This window comes from Rattus rattus, chromosome 16, assembly GCF_011064425.1.
Source record: "Rattus rattus isolate New Zealand chromosome 16, Rrattus_CSIRO_v1, whole genome shotgun sequence".
Lineage (NCBI taxonomy): Eukaryota > Metazoa > Chordata > Mammalia > Rodentia > Muridae > Rattus > Rattus rattus.
In genome coordinates, this window is record NC_046169.1 from 37,328,544 (window position 1) to 37,346,581 (window position 18,038).

At 51.0% G+C, this 18,038-nt stretch overlaps 1 protein-coding gene across 1 annotated transcript in view; it reads left to right on the top strand.

Moving 5' to 3' along the window:
- The first annotated feature begins 858 nt into the window (after positions 1-858).
- Positions 859-18,038, top strand: part of Srrm4 (serine/arginine repetitive matrix 4) — a 61,557-nt gene continuing 44,377 nt past the window's right edge. Inside the window, exons 1-5 of the mRNA XM_032886503.1 lie at positions 859-1,170; positions 4,459-4,599; positions 7,449-7,651; positions 9,603-9,731; positions 17,817-17,963. Coding sequence (XP_032742394.1) covers positions 859-1,170; positions 4,459-4,599; positions 7,449-7,651; positions 9,603-9,731; positions 17,817-17,963 — 932 coding nt within the window. The remainder of the gene's footprint in view (positions 1,171-4,458; positions 4,600-7,448; positions 7,652-9,602; positions 9,732-17,816; positions 17,964-18,038) is intronic.

An 18,038-nucleotide genomic window follows, 5' to 3' on the forward strand; every position in this document is an offset into this window, starting at 1 on the left:
GATCATGGATCGTAGCTATGACCCCCTATACAGCTCCTCTCTTCATATAGTCATTGCCTTAGACGTTGGCCATAACGTTGGAATCTAACATGGACCTGGAGGGTCTTAGCCTCTTGGTTGATCTTTCTAACCCAAGTATGTTTATTAGGATGGAGGCCAACACTGGGAGAAGGCTGGGACAAAGATGAGAATGCAGAAGAAGAGCTGATAAGGCAGGTGAAGTTTACATCCAGACTTTAGGATCCACTGTTGAGAGCTCCAGGCAAGCCAGATGTTTGCCTGTGGTTATATTTTTCTGGGGACACAGGCACACACTGCAGCCCTCTCCCCAACTCTATTCTACACTCAGACACATCCTCAGTACCTGATGCTGTCACCTTTTATACATCTCCTCCACACCCATTTCTCAAACGTGCCAGCCTGGTTTCCAGTAGAGGAGGCCAGTGGTTTCCCCTGAGTATTTCCTCTGGCCGATGAGGGTTGGCTGTCTGGCTGCAAAATGTGTGTGTGGGGGGAGTTAATGTCCCTTTGGAGCACCTGTCCACTCACAACTCACGTGAGCTGATGGATCCATACCCAGCTTTTCTTAGTGCATGGGTGGAGAGACTTTGCAAACGTGGGCTACACTGGCTTCTCGTGTTCCCCCTGGAAAGTTAGCCTTGTCCCAGACAAGCTGCCCTTCAGTCCTTATCCCTAAGGCTCAATAAAAAGGAGCAGCCCCCTAGCTAAGATGACCAGAGGCATTGCACCAGTTAGATGACGATTCTGTAATCCAGACCGTGCGTAGGGCTGAGCTGAAGGTGCCACTGCCTGGCGTGCCACAAGGTATCGCCCTGTCTTGGGCCAGAGCTAGATAAGATGGCCGTTGAAGCGTCTAGAGACACCGAAGAGCCCAAGTCTTGGGCCACACAGAGGCACTGGGGAGAGGCAGAACAACGCGAAGGTGAGGCAGGGGCTCGCAATCATTACTGTTCAAAGGTGTTGAAGAGCGTCGCCGAGTGTTACCACGACCTGCGTGACAGGGGCCATCTATTAACTCACAGAATTATCACAACCAGGGAAACTGTCATCGTCACAAAAATCAAGGCAGAGAGCCCCGAGGTCGCCCAAGGTCATAGGACAGTATACAGCAAAGCAGGGATTCGAACCTGTGAGCTCAGAATCGGCTTGGTGGGGGACACACAGGGAAGGAAGGCAGGCGGTGTGAGCGAGACTCCAGGACACCGAACAAGGGGTACCTGGGTTGTCCTCTGCCACGAGGGGGCTGGGGAGGTTTTCTTTCTCAAAAGTGGGAGGCAGGGGAGTGTCTGCACACGGCAGCAAGAGAACGAGGGGAGAGCCACATTCGGTCTGTGTGCGCGGGATTCTCCGCCCCTTGGCACGTGCCCATCATGTGGAAACATCTGTTCCAAATGGCCGTGTCCTAGAACCCAGGGGACGATCCCCAGCTGACTCCGCGGCACTGTTGAGTAATATACCGCGCCATGACTCTACGAGGCCGCCTGTACCTTGCTATCTTGATGAGGTTGCCTTTCCGGTCAGTCCTTTCACCCAGCAAATGCTTTCTGAAAACCCGTCAGGAGCACGGTCTGAGAGGACCGTGGAGTAGACACCCCAGACTCGTCTCCCATGCGGTCCGTCCTGCTGTGGGAAGCAAGAATTAAACAATTAAAATGAAAGTGTGGGGGGGGCGGGGTGATGACCACAAAGAGCAGAATGCTACAAGCATCTCGGTAATCAGGGAAGGCTTCCTGGAGGAGGTGTCTTAAGCAAGGTGTGACCAAAACACTAAGTGACCCAAAGGAAGAAGGATCTTTAAAATAGGTTGACGCAGAGCACGCACTTATGCTCGGCCCTGTCCCCAGAGCTTTGCACATATTTGCTTACTCTTGCCCATAGCCCTAGAAGGCAGACAGTCCTATCAATCCCAGCTGACGGGTGAAGCCCAGAGAGCTGAAGCCAGTCAGTAACTCCAGAGTGTTAGACTGGGTTTTAAACACGGCAGTCGGGCTGGAGAGATGGCTCAGCGGTTAAGAGCACTGACTGCTCTTCCAGAGGTCACGAGTTCAATTCCCAGCACCCACATGGTGGCTCACAACCTTCTGTAATGAGATCTGGTGCCCTCTTCTGGCCTGCAGTCACATATGCAGGCAGAATGCTGTACATAATATTAATAAATAAATCTGGCTCCGGGCCAAGCTCTTGAACTCCACAGTGTGCTGCACGTGACAGGAGAAAGCCAGGGGCTGTTCAGGGCTCGGAGTGGGGGTGGGGGCTTCGAGGTGGTCTGAACACAGTAAATGAGAAGTAGTTGGGCCCCGGGAGCTGTGTGGGGCTAGTCCTCGAAGGCTTGAGGTGCCTCAGTGAGTTTCGGGGTTGTTTCTCCCGGGCTCTGCAGAAGAAAAGGGTGGTGTTGCAAGGGCAGCCCTGCTGTCTGCACAGAGTGGGGACCAGATAGGGTCAGGGGTGAATCCGAGGGCATCCACAGGTTGAGCAATGGACTGAGCAGGTAGCAGGAAGCAAAGACAGGGAAGGAGAGGGGTGGGGCTGAGTTGCCTTGGAGGTGAGATGGGAGGGAGCCTGCTCACATCAGCAGAGCAGAGAGTCACAAATGGTGTCACCCCTGAGTTTTGACTGCCAATGCCCCATTTGCTTTGAAAGATGGGTTGTTGGTCAGTACCCAGATATTGAAGTCATTTATGACTGGGCTCCGCGTCTCTGGTACACGCACATAAATGTGCGAGCATTCTTGGCTACATGTACGTGGCCGTAATGATCATCTCCTAAGGAGGAAGTCACACTCGGCCTGAGAGCTGTGCAGTTGGGCAAGTCCCTCATGCTGTCCCCCGACTCTGGTCTCAGTCCAGTCTCCTCAGAAGGCAGAGTATCTGTAGAGGAAATTACAGCTCTGTCTACACCTAGCGGTCGAACGGGGCTGGGGAAGCAGTATCATGAGTTCTTCTAAATGGGCCAGCCTTCCCAGCTCAAAGCATACCTTCAATGCCTGTGTAGCATGGCCATGTTTCCATTCGCACCCAAAGAAGGAGGCCTCACAGCATACCCACAGAGGTAGTTCTACTCAGGAAATAAGCAAAAAGACATCACGGGGTCCTTTTGCATGAGAGGATCGAGTGTGGCTTCCCCTAGCTAGCTGTGTATTTCCCAACATTATCAGCAGCACAGAGCAGAACTGCTCTGGATAGATGGCTGGTCCCCAAGGGCAAAACATCACTGATCCCGAGCAGGACTGAAGCCTAGAGATGTCCAAATTCCTTACCACGTGTGCGCCTCTTAACCAGCAGCGCTCTTCAAGACAAACGTCTGACCGTCTAACTCTGGTGGCTTCCACACACAGATATAGAAGGTCTCGAAAAGACCCGGCCCTACTGCGTGGTGGGGTACAAAGCCCAAAGTTGGAGGTGTATTAATGGGGCATGAAGGAGACTCAAATCTGCCCCACCCAGGGGGTGCCCATCCCAAGAGACAGGGCGGCAGAAGGGTTGATTAAGGTTCTGGAACCAGATTGCTGGATTAGAATCCCATCTCTACCACCCATCAGCAGGACCCTCCCTTGCCTCAGTTTCTCCCCTTAGCCCAGTTGACACTTGTCTAGCCTGCAGTCATGGTGATGAGGACAGAGAATAAACCCATGTCAAGAGCTCAGCACAGCATACAGCAGACACCCGGTGAGGATGTCTGCTATGGTTACTGGTGATATTATTGTGAGCAGGGGTTAGGGCTAGACAAAGAGGAATGAAGTGAGAACACAGCCTTTTGGTTGCCGGGTCCTTTCTTGGGAGCGCCCAAGGGTTTGCAGGATGTCATTTCATCCAGTCTCTCTCTCTCTCTCTTTTTTTTAACCAGAATGAGAAATGTAGGGTCTATGTCAGAAATCATTGCAAATTCCAAATTAGTGAGGTTCCATGGACCTCTGAAAGACGCTGGAGGGAAAATTGGTGGACGGGGTGTTTTTTAGCTGTCAGGGCAAGCAGGCTGATTGATTGAATGACTTGGTCAATAGACCAAGCGGACGGCAGCCAGCTGGGGAGCTGGGCTCAGGCAAGAAAATGAGGAGAAGCCAGCAGAAGCCAGCGGGGGAGGGGAAGGAGTTGGTCGCAGGGGACAGGACCAGAGCGAGAAGGGAGGTGATTGCTCCAGACACTGTGGAGACGTCCATCTGGGTTGCGGGGGCCATGGTCTGTCTGGAAGTCAAGTGCAGTAAGCTCTGGTGCCTTCAGGATGCTGGGATTACTTGAGACTTACTGTAGATCCTTAAGCAAGTCACTATACCTCTCTGAGCCTCTTGTAGTACCTCCCTCGAGAGCTTTGGGGATTTGAATGATATTGTGGGCTTGAAACACCTCGATAGCGTGCTTGGCTCTTAGGAGGGTCTCGCTCAATATGGAGACTTCACTCTGACACTACAGCTGGAGGTGACTCACTGTGTTACCCCCAAAGGTACTGAGAAAGAAGCAAAGAGATGTGAGTGACTTAGAGTCTGAGAAGAACCAGATCCGCAAAAGCGAGCACTGGAGAGGCTCTTTGGAGCTCACAGCAGCGTGTCCCGGGCTCCCCCAAACTGGTCCAGGCAAACAGGAAGTAAGATGCCAGTGTCGGAGCTTGATGGGAAAGGAGAACCCCAGGACTCCTTGCCACGCGGAAATTCTTTTTCATGCTGGATTTAACAAGCTTCTTTAGATCGTAATTGCAGTTATAATTACGATAAGACGTTGTGCTCAGCCTAATAAGCGTGTGTTTGCTATAAGCATCTAAACACATGACAGATTATTAGCCTGTCTTTAAAACAAGGAAATGGAGAGTTTGATACTCGAGTGCCCTTGTCCAGCATCCGGTGGCGGATGCAGCCGGGGGCTCAGGGGTTCCAGAGCAAGAGGAATGGGAGAGAAATGGGAATGATGGCTGCCTTGAGCCTAGAAGGATGAGCAAGGCCTCCCCTGGCAAAGCCAGAGAGAGAGAACACAGTCTAGGCAAGGGAATGGGCAAAGGAACGGGCTCCAGTCTGCCCTGGCAGCCATTAGCAATAAATAATCCCGACCACAGTGACAGCTAACACTGACTGAGCACCTACTGCACCAGGAAAGGTCTTATGTTCCCGCCCGTGTCTTCTCACAGATGCAGTAGTCATCCCCATGTTTCTAGGGACTAGAGAGGCTCATCCAAGATCTCAGCCGGAAAACAGCAGGACCAGCTTTAAGCTCCAGTCAGCTTGACCCCAAAGTCCCAGTGGCTTCTGACTGTTAAATTCCTACCTGTTATCAGCTGAGCTTTAAGAGATGGCTGTTCACACATGTGTGGGAGGAAGCTTTCCTAAAGTGTCCCAGTATATGTACACACACACACAACCCACGTTCAAAACCCCTTTGGGGCCAAGGAGAGCCCGTAAAATTCAGTGAGAGGTGATCATGAGTCTGGCTACCTAATAAAGACGAACTTCCCTAATAAACTCACAATCTTCAGGTAATGGGTTTGACTTTTAAAAGGCTGATAAAACGTCTCTGAGGAGGACCAGACCTTTGCCAACAGCGGCCTCTTCAGAATCAGTGTGGAGGAGCCGCTCCCATGAGTGTGAGAACTGGGCACCTGAGCTGGAGTTGAGAAATGGCCGCTGCCGTGCAAAGCTAGACAATGGCTTTCTCCAGGGCTCCCTGTCTCCCACGGGGAGGAGAGAGGGTGCAGACAAAGGATGGATTGGGGCAAGCCTAACGGGGGTGGGGGAGGGATGATTTGAGAGCACACTGGCGATCGGTTCTCGGGCTACAGAGGTAGAATCTTCCGAAAGCTTTCTGCTGATTGGAGGGGTCGGTATGGAGCAGCTGCTACGTGCATTCATCCTGCCATCATTACCACTGTCAGCACCATCACCCTCACCACCATGATCACCACCCATCATCACAACCACCGCCACCACCATCATCACCATCCTCATCTCCATCCCCCAAACCACCACCAACAACAACAAACCCACGCACCAGTCATTTACTGAGTGTCCAGAAACGTGCTAAATATTCCACCACCCCTTTAGAAGGCAGACCAACACGTCCCATCGCCAGAGGAGAAAGCTCGAGTTTGACGGAGTTTAGCAATTTCCTATGGGGTCACAAGCACAAGAAGTAGCAAAGTAGAGAGGACAGCCCTAGACCATCACAGGCTTCGTTGCCGCTTTGCATTCAATAGAGAAGAGTCTTGGGTCTGTGTCTTAGGCAGAAGACTTGAGAACCGAGGAGCAGAGTATGACTGGCTGACCAACAGCGGAGTGACCTCAGGACAGAGGTGTGGCATTGGCAGGACACCGTGGGAGAAGACAGCTCAGAAAGAACCTGGAGTCTGACCAAGAAGTGGCACCCACTCCATTGCAGATCTGATGAGCTCTGCTTTGCCCCTGACCCCGCCTTCCCTACCCCCATCACTGTCCCCACGGACTACATAAGCTTACCCATGTTTGGGCCCTGTGTCCTCAGAGCCAGCCTGGCTCTGACAAATGCTGACAGGGGAACCTAGTGATACAGACAACCCAGGGAGAGGGACCAGCAGTCCCTCCAGTGTCTCTGGCATGTGAGATGTGGTATCTGACAGCTTCCCCCATGGAAACCCTTTATCTCGGTTCTCTGCCGTGTTATTTTAAAACTAACGAGCCCAGACCGGGAAGCTCGCCGCCTGCCATGGAGATTTGTGGCTTGTCTGCTCTGTCCTCTCCGTAGATTTTTGCAGCTGCTCGTCTGTCCTCCGCTTGTTAAGAATGTAGTCCCCCAGTTGCATGCATCCTGGGGTGGCACTAGTATATGTGTGAGTGGGGAGGTAGGTGTGTGACATATGTGTATGTGTGTGTGTGCAGTGTACATGTATCTCTATGTGGGTGTGCATGGACATTTGTGGGTGTGTGTGCATGAGTGTGTCCCTGTGCATGCATAGGTGTGTGTACATGTGTGTGTCTGCGTGTCTGCGTGTGTGCGTGCATGTGTGCATGTGCATTGTGCATGTGCATGTCTCTGTGTGTGCACATGTGTATGCATGTGCATGCATGTATTTCTGTGTGTGTATATGTGTGCATGTGCACGAATGTGTGTGTGCATTGTGTGAATGCATGTGTGTATGCACACGTTTGTGTGTGCACACATATGTGTGTGCATGCACGTGCATATGCATGTGTGTACATGCATGTGTGTTCATGTGCACATGTGTGTGAATGTGTATCTCAGGATTCCCCTGCCTTCAGGAGCTCAGTAGTTAGCTCTGGATGGAGAGAGAGGACAATTTCATCCTTGAATTATTAAGGAAAAAGCCAGGACCTGGTGAAGAATAGGGATGTGTTCTTGGCAGGTACTGAAGCAGACACCCTTCTTGGTGGGCACCAAAGCCAACTCCTGGCATGAAGCTTCTCCACATACCCCCAAGGGCACCCCAACCATCCTCCCTCTCCTTTTCTGCAGAGTCCCTCACCTCAGGCTCTCTGGGGAAAAGCCATCAGAATCAGCAATGAGTACGTCCCCAGAAGCAAGCTTGAAAGTGCCACCAAGAGCCAGGCAGTGTCTGAGCTTCGGGAACATGCTGTCCCTTCTGTTCCCCACGGCAGCTCTGCCAGGCGACTATACTCTCAGCAGGAAAGAAGGGACTGGGGCAGGCCACCCAGCCAGTGAGCGATCAGGCAGATTACCTGACAGCTCCTGTCTAGCCTCTTTACAGCCTCCTGGACCAGACACGGCCTCCTGTGCCCTCCTGGCTTTGCTTCCTGCAGACAGACATCTCTCCTCCCCGATTGCTTCCCTTTCTTGGATGTTTTCGCCCGTGTGGGATGATTTATTATATGCGTGGCCCCATCTCTCCTGACGGACTTCAAACTTAAGGGAAGGACTCATATCTGGGTCTACTGGAAGTAAAATGACTTTTAGCAGGAGAGTGAGGGAAAGGGTTAGCAGGAGAGTGAGGGGGGTCTACAGAAAGTAAAATGACTGTTAGCAGGAGAGTGAGGGGATTGTTGCTAACAAATGGATCAATGATTGAATGAATGAATGCATGGGTGCACCTAAATGGGGTAGCAGGACCTTTCTGTGCTTTGCAAGCAAGTCTTAGGAGCCAGCCGGTTCATCCAGATTGAGCACACTTGCAGAGACCTTTTATTATCCCCAAATTCCTCTGGGACGACCTCAGAGCCGCCTCCCTGTCCAGTCCCCACCAAAGTCTAGTCAGATGCTCCACCTTAACTCCAGATGGTCCAGACCCTTGCTTTTACTATGCCAAATTCGTCATCTCTCGGATACATTTCCCACTTCCTGTGATTTGCCTAACATCCCACCTCTTATATTCTGCTGCCCACTGACCAGCCCTGTGTGGGTATCTAACTAGTGTCTCAAAATAACATTTGGGGGACTGACTCACGAGGCCACACCTCTGTGAGGATCCATAAGCAGTTAGCCAGGGAAGGGAGAAATATTTTTCTCAAATGGCAAGAGGTGTAGAGATTGGAAAGAGGCCCACGCTTCTGTAAGTAACGGTACCAAGACTCGCTAGATCGCCAAAGGAAATAAAAAGATATGAGAGCACCGGAGTGGATGGTTGAGGAAAGAATCATCCAGATCAGCAGGAGGTTGAGAGATGGTGATGTCGGTGAACATAATCAAAATATATTATGTGCGTGTATAGAAACACCACAACAAAACCTGGTACGGCGTGTCACTCATAGATCCTAATTTAAAAAGTGTCTCTAAGACTGAGCTCCAGAGGACCCTTCACACACCCTTCTACCCTCCCAGCTCGGTGAAAGACAGCCCAGGTCACACACTTTGGGGTGACCTTCGACTTCTCTTTCATGCCCCATGTCCAATCCATGTGCAGACCCTGTTGATTTCTGCCTTGACTGTCTGAGAATCCAGGTCCTGCCACACAGGATGGCAGCGACAGTACCAGCTCCGCCCACCGTTCTCCCTCTGTCTCGCTCCACCCTGCTAGCCCCGCCCAACGTCCCCCCTGTCTTGTCCCTTCCACTGTTAGCCCCTGCCCACCCTCTGTCTTGTTCCACCCACAAATTAGTTCCGCCCTCCGCTGTTCTCCCTCTGCCTCACTGTGGATTCCCAGCTTCCTTGCGGTCTCCACTGAAAGAGGGCCAGAGGAGATTTGTTTTTAATATTGGAGTCAGATCATGACTCCTCTGCTCAGAGCTCACTGAAGTGAGAACCCAGCTCCTTGCAAGTGCTCTGCGGTTATGGGGCCGACCCCTCACTGTCTGAAACCACGCCTCCTACTCACTGCTGGGTCAGTCAACTCCATTCTCAGTCTCTGGTGTGCTCGCTCCTACCTCAGGACCTTTGCACTGGCTGTGTCCGCTGCCTGTTACATTCTCCCAGGCATGCTCCGGGCTCACTCGCTTACCATCTTTAAGCCTTGGCTGGAGTGTCACCTCGATTAGCTCTTTTGAAACTGCAATATTCTCCCGGGAGCATTTCATATCCCTCGTGGGAGCGCTCTGCCTTCTGCATTATGTTCTGCCTCCTCTCTCCGCATCTCTCATCACCATCTGATGGTCTTTGTGTTTATCACATGGTTATATCTGTTCTCCGTACTCTTATCCCTTCTGTCCACCTCAACAGAATGAATGAAAACTGCATGCAGCAGCCTGCTCTTGTGGCCAGCTTCCTCCCAGAAACCGACAACATAGATCCCATACAGGAGGCGCTCAATAACTATATCCCAAATGGAGAAGAGTTGAAAGGTGGTTGGTAGCCCCTATCAGGAGTTCTCTCTCTCTCTCAGCTCTTGGACCAGGTCTCGCCCCACCATGCTGGACTGAGGTTCCCTCTGAGGCTGAAAAGGTCTCATGAGGACAGCTGTCTCTGCTCACTTCCTCTCTCCTCCCAGCATCAGCCATGATGATTCCTTAGAGCAGTGGTTCTTAACCTATGGGTCACAAACGACCCTTCACAGGGGTCACCCAAGGCCATTGGAAAACACAGACATTAACATTATGATTCATAACAGCAGCAAAATTACAGTTATGGAGTAGCAATGAAAACAGTTTTATGCTTGGGAGTCAGCACAACATGAGGTTAAAGGGTCGCAGTATCAGGACTGGTGAGAACCCCTGTCTTAAAGGGACCTGTCTTGTGTGATCTCTCCAGAGGCGCCATGCATTATATAATCAACAGCGGCTCTTCTCAGAGGAATCCACAGCCTGGGTCTGCAATCCCGGCGGATACAAAGGTTCCAGGCTGGAGTCAGAGACAACACTTTTGCCCGTGGCCACAGACAGTGGCTTGAACCCAGGTCAATGGGACTCCTGAACTAATGCTTTCACGGTGTCACCTAACTATTTCATGACGGCTCAAGTGGGAAGCCGTTCCTTCTAGAAAGCCCAGCTATTGGCTCGAGTCCCCTGCTCAGCAGTTCGATCCCTCACTGCAGATCAGCAGTTGACAGGTCAGCCTGTGGCGTGACTGGGTGGACTGGGAGTTGATCATGGTTGGGGATGAGGGCCAGTATACAGGTTTGCTCTGCAGTGAGGGTTCAAAACCCAAGCCCGGGTGAGAGACTGACCTGCTTGGCTGAGCTGGACCAGAAACTCTTAGCCGAGTTCTCCATGTTTAATTCTTTTGGTTTTATTAGCCTGCCCTTGATGTACAAGTCTCTCTCTGTCTCTGTCTCTGTCTCTGTCTCTGTGTCTCTGTCTCACTGTCTCTGTGTCTGTCTCTGTCTCACTGTCTCTGTCTCTCTATCTGTTTCTTTCTCTGACTCTCTCTGTCTCTGTGTCTGTCTCTGTGTCTTTCTGTCTCTGTCTCTGACTCTGTCTCTCTGTGTCTCTGTATCTCTGTGTGTCTCTGTGTCTCTGTCTCACTGTCTCTCTGTCTCTGTCACTGTCTCACTGTCTGTCTCTGTCTGTCTCTTTCTCTGTCTCTGTCTCTCTGTCTCTGTCTCTGACTCTTTCACACACACACACACACACACACACACACACACACACACACACACACACACACACACACTCTTTCAGCCCTGAACCATTCACCCAAGGTCTCAGGAAAGCAGAGGAAGTCTGCCTATCTCAATATCTCTCAACCTTCCTAACGCTGCGACCCTTTCATACAGTTCCTTCATGCCCCCGTGACCCCCAACTATAAAATTATTAGTGTTGCTGCTTTATAAACTGTAATTTTGCTACTGTTTTGAATCCTAACGTCAATATCTGATACCTCTGCTGTCTCGGGCGACCCCTGTGAAAGGGTTGCTTCACCTCCAAAGAGGCTGTGACCCACAGATTGAGAACCACTGGCCATGTCTACATACGTCTGCCTCGGATCAAGCCTAAATCCCTTGTAGATTCTGCAACCTGACTATTCCAAGTGTGTTCCAGGAACACCAGCACCAGGGATGGGTTAGGATGTGATCACCCAAGCTCTCCCCAGCCCCACTGAATCAGCCTTCACCAAGACAGGATCTCCTAGTGCCTCACAGGCCCTTTAAAGCCCAAGAAATAGCTGTGCGTGTGGCCCTAAAAGGATTCTTCTTTCTCAATGCTTGCCATCCATCCTCCAACCCCCTCCTCCCATCTGTCTACTCAAACACATGGTGTCCTGTGTAGTTATAAGAAGTTTCTGTGCTCCTACGCCCTTCCCTCTCTGCTTCTCTGACCAGTTTCCATTCACCCTTCAGGGAGCTCACCTCCGTCTCCTGCCTACATTTTCCAGGCTGGTTTGAGTGCTGGTCTATGGCACCAAGGCCCCTTACACTTTAGTCCTTTGGCCTTATTTCCCAGCGTAGGGATTCCCTCTGCTTCCATGATGAAGCCTCCTTGAGGAACTGTGGTGTGGTCTGGATTTCTGTATTCTTGTAATTCACCGTCAAGTTGGTGTTCGGTGAACATCTGTTGGGCAATGAATGGAAGGCAGAGGGAACATCATCTGGTGAAACTTTTCTTGTTTTTCATTCAGTCTTTACTAAAGTGAGCCGGCATCCAAATGATGCTCTCCACCTCAGAATCCCCAATCTTCTCCTGGGCTTTGTTGCTTTCTCCCAACCATGATAAGAATGCTCGCTCGAAGGGTCAAGGCTCCTGCAGATTACCTCCAAGCGGGCTTAATTAACTAGATTAACCTTGAAAAGGACCTGGAGTTCCAAGACTCCAGGCCAGAGTCCCAGGAGCTGAGGCACAAATTAGCCACATCCATCTTATTGCCTGACTGGGTCAGTTGCAGGATGAATTCTGGGACTTCCAAGAGCCCGAAGGTCTATGCTTCTCATGAGAATAGAAGACAGAAGATTCCAGGCCTGTGCCAATACAGGAACAAGGGTGGGTTATTCACAGCCTGGAGGCAGAACAAACATGTAGGGGGCCTGGGCGCTTCCTGGGAAGCAACTCCCATTTCCTCGCCAGGTCTCAGTCTTCAGCAGTGGGACGGAGGGAAGTTCACCGTGCTCCACCGTACAGGGTTCTCAGCATCCACTGAGAGGCCAGGTTAGAAACACTGTGCATGCAGGCGCAGCTATGGGTGGAAAGTCAGAGTCAGGAATATCTCAGAGCCAACAGCCAAGGGCTGCTTCTCCTTGCGAGGCTTAAGGTGTGTGCCAAGACCTGTGGTGCCCCTGTCCTGCAGACACTAGAGGAATTACCCAGCATGCTCTGCGCCTCTGCTCGGCACTTTCTTGTAGTTTTGAAGTATGTCTTAGAGTCTCAGAGTACTCCTCCCTTCCTTCCTCCCTTTCCTCCCTCCCTCCCTCCCTCCCTCCGGCATCTGGCTGGGTATTTCCATTTCCATCCCTCAGTTTCTCCACAATCAGTGGAACTGGCTGCACCTGCTAGTGGGGGTTCTTCAGAACTACAGTGAGCTGAAGGGTGAGAAAGAACGATCCATCCCAATGTCTGGCATTCCGTAGGTGCTTAACAGACGCAAACTGCTGTTATGACCAAGGGATTGCAGAGAGCACACTGGCCAAGGGGACAGAAGGCCACAGCCCCAGGCTTGGCTCTGATGCGAATGATGTTACAGACTTGGGCAACCCCCTCGTGTCTTGAGAACCCCCTCCCCCCAGGGAGGTGGCTTGGCTCTCAGTCAAGCCTCATTTGTCTGTTTCTAAAATTGTGTTAACTCTGCCTAGGGCTAGGGTCATGAGGATTGGCCTCTGGCTCCAGGCCAAATGAGTGTTTTTTTCTGTTGTAGTTATAGTTGTTGTTTTGTTGGGAGCGGCTGGAGACTGCTCCATCTGTGGATGCTTTGATGGAGAATTGAACAAGCAGCTAGAGACCCAGGCGTCTTAGAGAGTTTTTGAGAAAGTTCAGCCCTGACTCTTATCAGAGGCTAGGAATCGGCTGTTTGTTGCCATGACTACAGGCAGCAGCAGTGCCAGGGCCTCTGATTAGCAGGAACGCAGAGAGGAGGAAAAGCCTCAAGGAACTTAGCACCCGTGAAGTGGAGTGTGCCGGCCCCTGGCTCTCTGTCTCAGCTTCAGCTGTCCCCTGAAGATCTTGCCTTCTTTTAAGTATATATATATATATATATATATATATATATATATATATATATGCATATATATATATATATATATATATATCAACATCGAATAACTCTGTGGTAAAGACAAGGCAGCTGTGGGCATGCTTCAGCAGAAATGGAACTTTTTTTTTTTCTTAAGGCCCCAGAAAGATGCAAGACTGGAAACAGAAAGACATGGTGGACGCTGCAACTGAGGTCTGGTTCCCTTGAAGGGCTGTGGCCATTCACAGTCAAGTCCTGTCAAGTCCCCTCACCCTCGAGCCTGCACCCAGGAGCAGTCACCAGAATTCCTCCGCTCATCCCTTCACCCCTTCCGTAGCAAACAGATGCAGCATCAGACGTTCTGATGACGGGATGGTCAGAGGACCAGTCCCTGTCTCAAGAACTCACGTGCCCATCCAGGAGATTACCGGCTAAAGGACGTATAAAACTGTCATCCTGAAGAAAGCAGCAACCAGTGGTTCCTACAGAGGTGAAGAGGGGTCAAGACACAGAAGCCAGGGACAGCCCTCTGCAAAGGTGACCCCTGACAGAGAGTGAGGAGATGGCTAGGCAAGCTGCTGCAGGAGCTGAATGCCAGGTGCACAGAACAGCAAGTGCCAAGGGCCTGGGGCAGGGAAAGCTTTTGACCTATTTGAGAAACAGCGAGAAGACCATATGGCTCAAACAATGGAAAGACGTGGAGAGAAGCAGGAGATGGGACTGGGGCCAGATCCCGAGGCGTCTTTGGATTTTGTGCACGGTCTGACAAATGGCTGAGTTATCTGGGATGTTTCTTTAGCATGGTCGTTCCTGGGTCAACCTCTTTGAGACGCTTATATCTACAGCGGGTCCTAGGGTCTTTTTCAGAAACCTCACTGGGAACTTTTGATGTTGCGCTAAGCTTGGGAAACATAGGGCTCTAAGCTCGAGCTCTCTTCCGGTTTCAAGCGAGCCGAGCTGAGCTGGGAGATGGCTCAGCTCCGGCACTTGCTACACAACAGAGTTCAATCTCCCGTGCCTGTGAAGGGAGCTGGGTGTGGTGGCACACAAAGGGTGGGGAGATGCCTTGAACTCCTGGGAAGCAAGCCTAGACCTCAACAAGTCCCAAGTCCCAGAGACAGTATCTGAGGTTGACCTCTGGCTTCCACGTGCAAACACGTGCATACGCACTCGTATGTGGACCTGTAGGCAAGAGACAGAGACCAGGAAGCAATGGGAAGCTAAGTCACAAAATGTTAGGATGCTTGGAATTGAATGTTCTATCATGGAGGAGCCCGAGCCTCCCTTCAGCGCTTTCTGTAGAATTTATTACATTTCTGTTTGTTTTACCACAGATTTCCCAGTAGGGTACCCCAGTCCAGAAAGCTGAAGCTAGCCCTATTGGAGAGAAAGTACAAGCTAGGCTAGCACATCTCCAGTGCAAAGCTACAGAAATTTGACTGCAAAGGGCTGGTCTCTGATCTCACCTCTTGCCGTTCCTGCATGTGCCAAGGTCTTTCAACTTGAATCCTTCTGCCTGGCACACACCTCCCCCTTTCTGCAGATACCTGTACAGAATGGATGCATGACAAACAAAACAAAACCCCTCCTAACCCTTGTACAGGGCGGGCGGGGGGGGGCGAGGCCGAGGGGGCGGGGGGAGGGGGGGAGGGCAGTAAGCCCTTGCTTCTTAGTTTCTGTGAGTTGAGAATGTGGTTGTATGATTCTGGCTCAGCACATCTAACGAGGTCGCCGTCCGGTGCCACAAAGATTGTGTCTTCCACCGAAAGCTTGCTCTGTTTCAGAGGGTTCATGTCCACATGCTTGCTCGCACGGCTGGATGTCAGTGCTAGCTACAGGCAGCCGGCCTCGCCATTGGGCTGTGTTCTTACAACATGGTAGACGATGGTCCCTGACGATCGCTCAAGGAGAGCAAGGCAAAAGCTGCCCAGCGACATAGTCTGAGAGTCATACAAGATCACACGTCCCACTTACTCAGGGCAAGCTCCATCCGCCTTTTCCAGTGAAGGGGATATGGTGTGGCTGGCAATGGTGTCAATCAAACTGTGAATACATTTTAGGCCACCTCGTTCTGAACGTTAGCCCTGCAAGTTCCCTCTCCCTCTGTGACTCATCAAAGGAGTCTTTTCTGAGTCTGTGAAGCAATAGTCACTCTCCCATCTTCCCCATCCTCTATGCTACTCCATCCTCATCCTAATCGGTCACATTCAATAAGTCACATTTTTCCATACTGTCTTAGGGTTTTACAAATACCATGACCAAAGCAACTCTTATAAGGGACAACATTTAATTGGAGCTGGCTTACAGTTTCAGAGGTTCAGTCCATTATCATCAAGGTGGGAACATGGCGGCATCCAGGCAGGCATGGTGCAGGAGGAATTGAGAGTTCTACATCTTCATCTGAAGGCTGCTAGCACAATACTGACTTCCAGGCAGCTAGGATGAGGGTCTTAAAAAGGCCACACCTACTCCAGCAAGGCCACACCCCCTCCAACAGGGCCACACCCATCCAACAAAGCCACACCCACTCCAACAGGGCCACACCTCCTAATAGAGCCCCTCCTGGGGCCAGCCATATATAAGCCATCACACATATTTACATGACAATAATCACCTCTGCCATCTGGACATAAACCTCACGGTCCTAGTAGCATCCCTGATTGGATCACCGCATCCCCGCACTGAGAACTGGCACCGAGGTTGGAGTTAATGAATGCAGGTTGGCCTGGACCAGGCAGGAGGCAGCCTTGATTAGAATCTCCATTCCTCCTTGGCTGGCAGTGACTTGCAGCTCTGCTTCTGAAGACACACCAATAAGTGGCTGGCAGAGATGGATGTGTTATTCTGCTCTGGCTTCTCTATGGACTGGGCTTGGCTCACTTGCTGGAAACCCTAAGGATCGGGGAACTTATCAGATCCAGCATTGATTCAAGAGCTGCAGGATCTGCAGGAGACCGGTGCAGAGAAGCTGATGACTTAGACTGATGCTTGACCAGGTGCCAGGAAGCAGGATGAGCCCAGATACACTCAGGGCCCTCAAGCTCCTGAATCCTCTTAGTTTGGATCCAGGACTTTGAGTAACAGGATCCACAAAGGCTTGAGTGACTAGGCAACTTCTTGTCCCTTCCTAGGACTCAAATCGGTGAGGCCTATTGGTAACTCCGAGGTACTGTTTGGCAGGAAGAAGGAACCTTAAGCCTTCACAGGAACTGCTCTTCCAAATAGGCGGCCCCACCCCTGCCAAGAGACACCAGACTTGTCAGAGTGGGCGTGGCCTTGTCCGAAGGGCGTGGCCCTGTTGGAGGAGGTGTGGCTTTGTTGGAGGAGGTGTGTTACCATGGGCATGGGCTTTAAGACCCTTGTCCTAGCAGCCTTCAGATGAAGGTGTACAACTCTCAGCTCCTCCTGCACCGTGCCTGCCTGGATGCGGCCATGCTCCTTTCTTGATGATAATGGACTGAACCTCTGAACCTGTAAGCCAGCCCCAGTTAAATGTTGTCCTTATGAGAGTTGCCTTGGTCGTGGTGTCTGTTTACAGCAGTAAAACCCTAACCAAGATAGTGTTCTTACACCAATTCAGTTAATCTGCTAAAGATGACTACTGCATGGCTGACAGTCAGGTGGCATACAGAGCTTGGATACTCTGGTTTAAAGGACGCAGACAGTAGGACGGCGCAAGGTTTCCTTGTGCTACTAAGGGGAGCATTCGTTTATTCTTGTAATCTGCTTGCAGAATTTTTCCACTTAGTACTTTTGGAGCTTGGATGAGTACTGGTTAAATAAATACATACATACATACATACATACATACATAAGTAAATAAATAAATAAATAAATACCCATGGCTAAGAGGGGACAGATAATACAGACACGGAGTTTTAGTAAAGGAGGGGGCCGAGGGGTTAAATTACTCCTTCTATGCTTCATTGAGAGAGAATGTGACTTCTGGTTTCCAAGACTCTTCCATATCTGAGTCAGGACAACGTGTGCAGAGCAGTGACAAACTCTGAGACCTTCATGTGGCTCACTTCTTTCTTATAAAATTGTGATAGTTCAGATGTCTCCCTTCCTCCAAGTGGCTTCCATATTTAGAGTTTGTAGCCTTCAAGTCCCCGAGGCAGAAAGAGAACCGTTGAGATGACACGTGGATCTTGGCTGCCTTGAACTGGAAATGCTTCCCCACTCCCACCCCCATCCCACTCAGAGAAGAAAAAGTCCGATGATAATCCAATGATCTCAGTCTATCTAGCAAGGGGCTAGAAAATCGTAGGTCTGACGATCTAACGAGACAACTCCAAATGCCATAATGTGTTTACGTCCTCATCTCTTCCCCTGCAGGACAGAGCCGCAGAGCAGTCTCCTGCTCCCAGACCAGGACGGACCTTCAGAGAAGCTGGGCCAACGTCTGGCCACTGAGGCCCTTGGTACCAACAGCTGGGGAAGAGAGAAAGCTTGCAGGGAGCTGGGTCCTGCCAGAGCACACAGGTGAGAGGCTGCACCTCCTTCAAACCAAGGGCAAGTTAGAGCCGAGCGTGGGATGGTGATGTGTGCCCTCTCTGA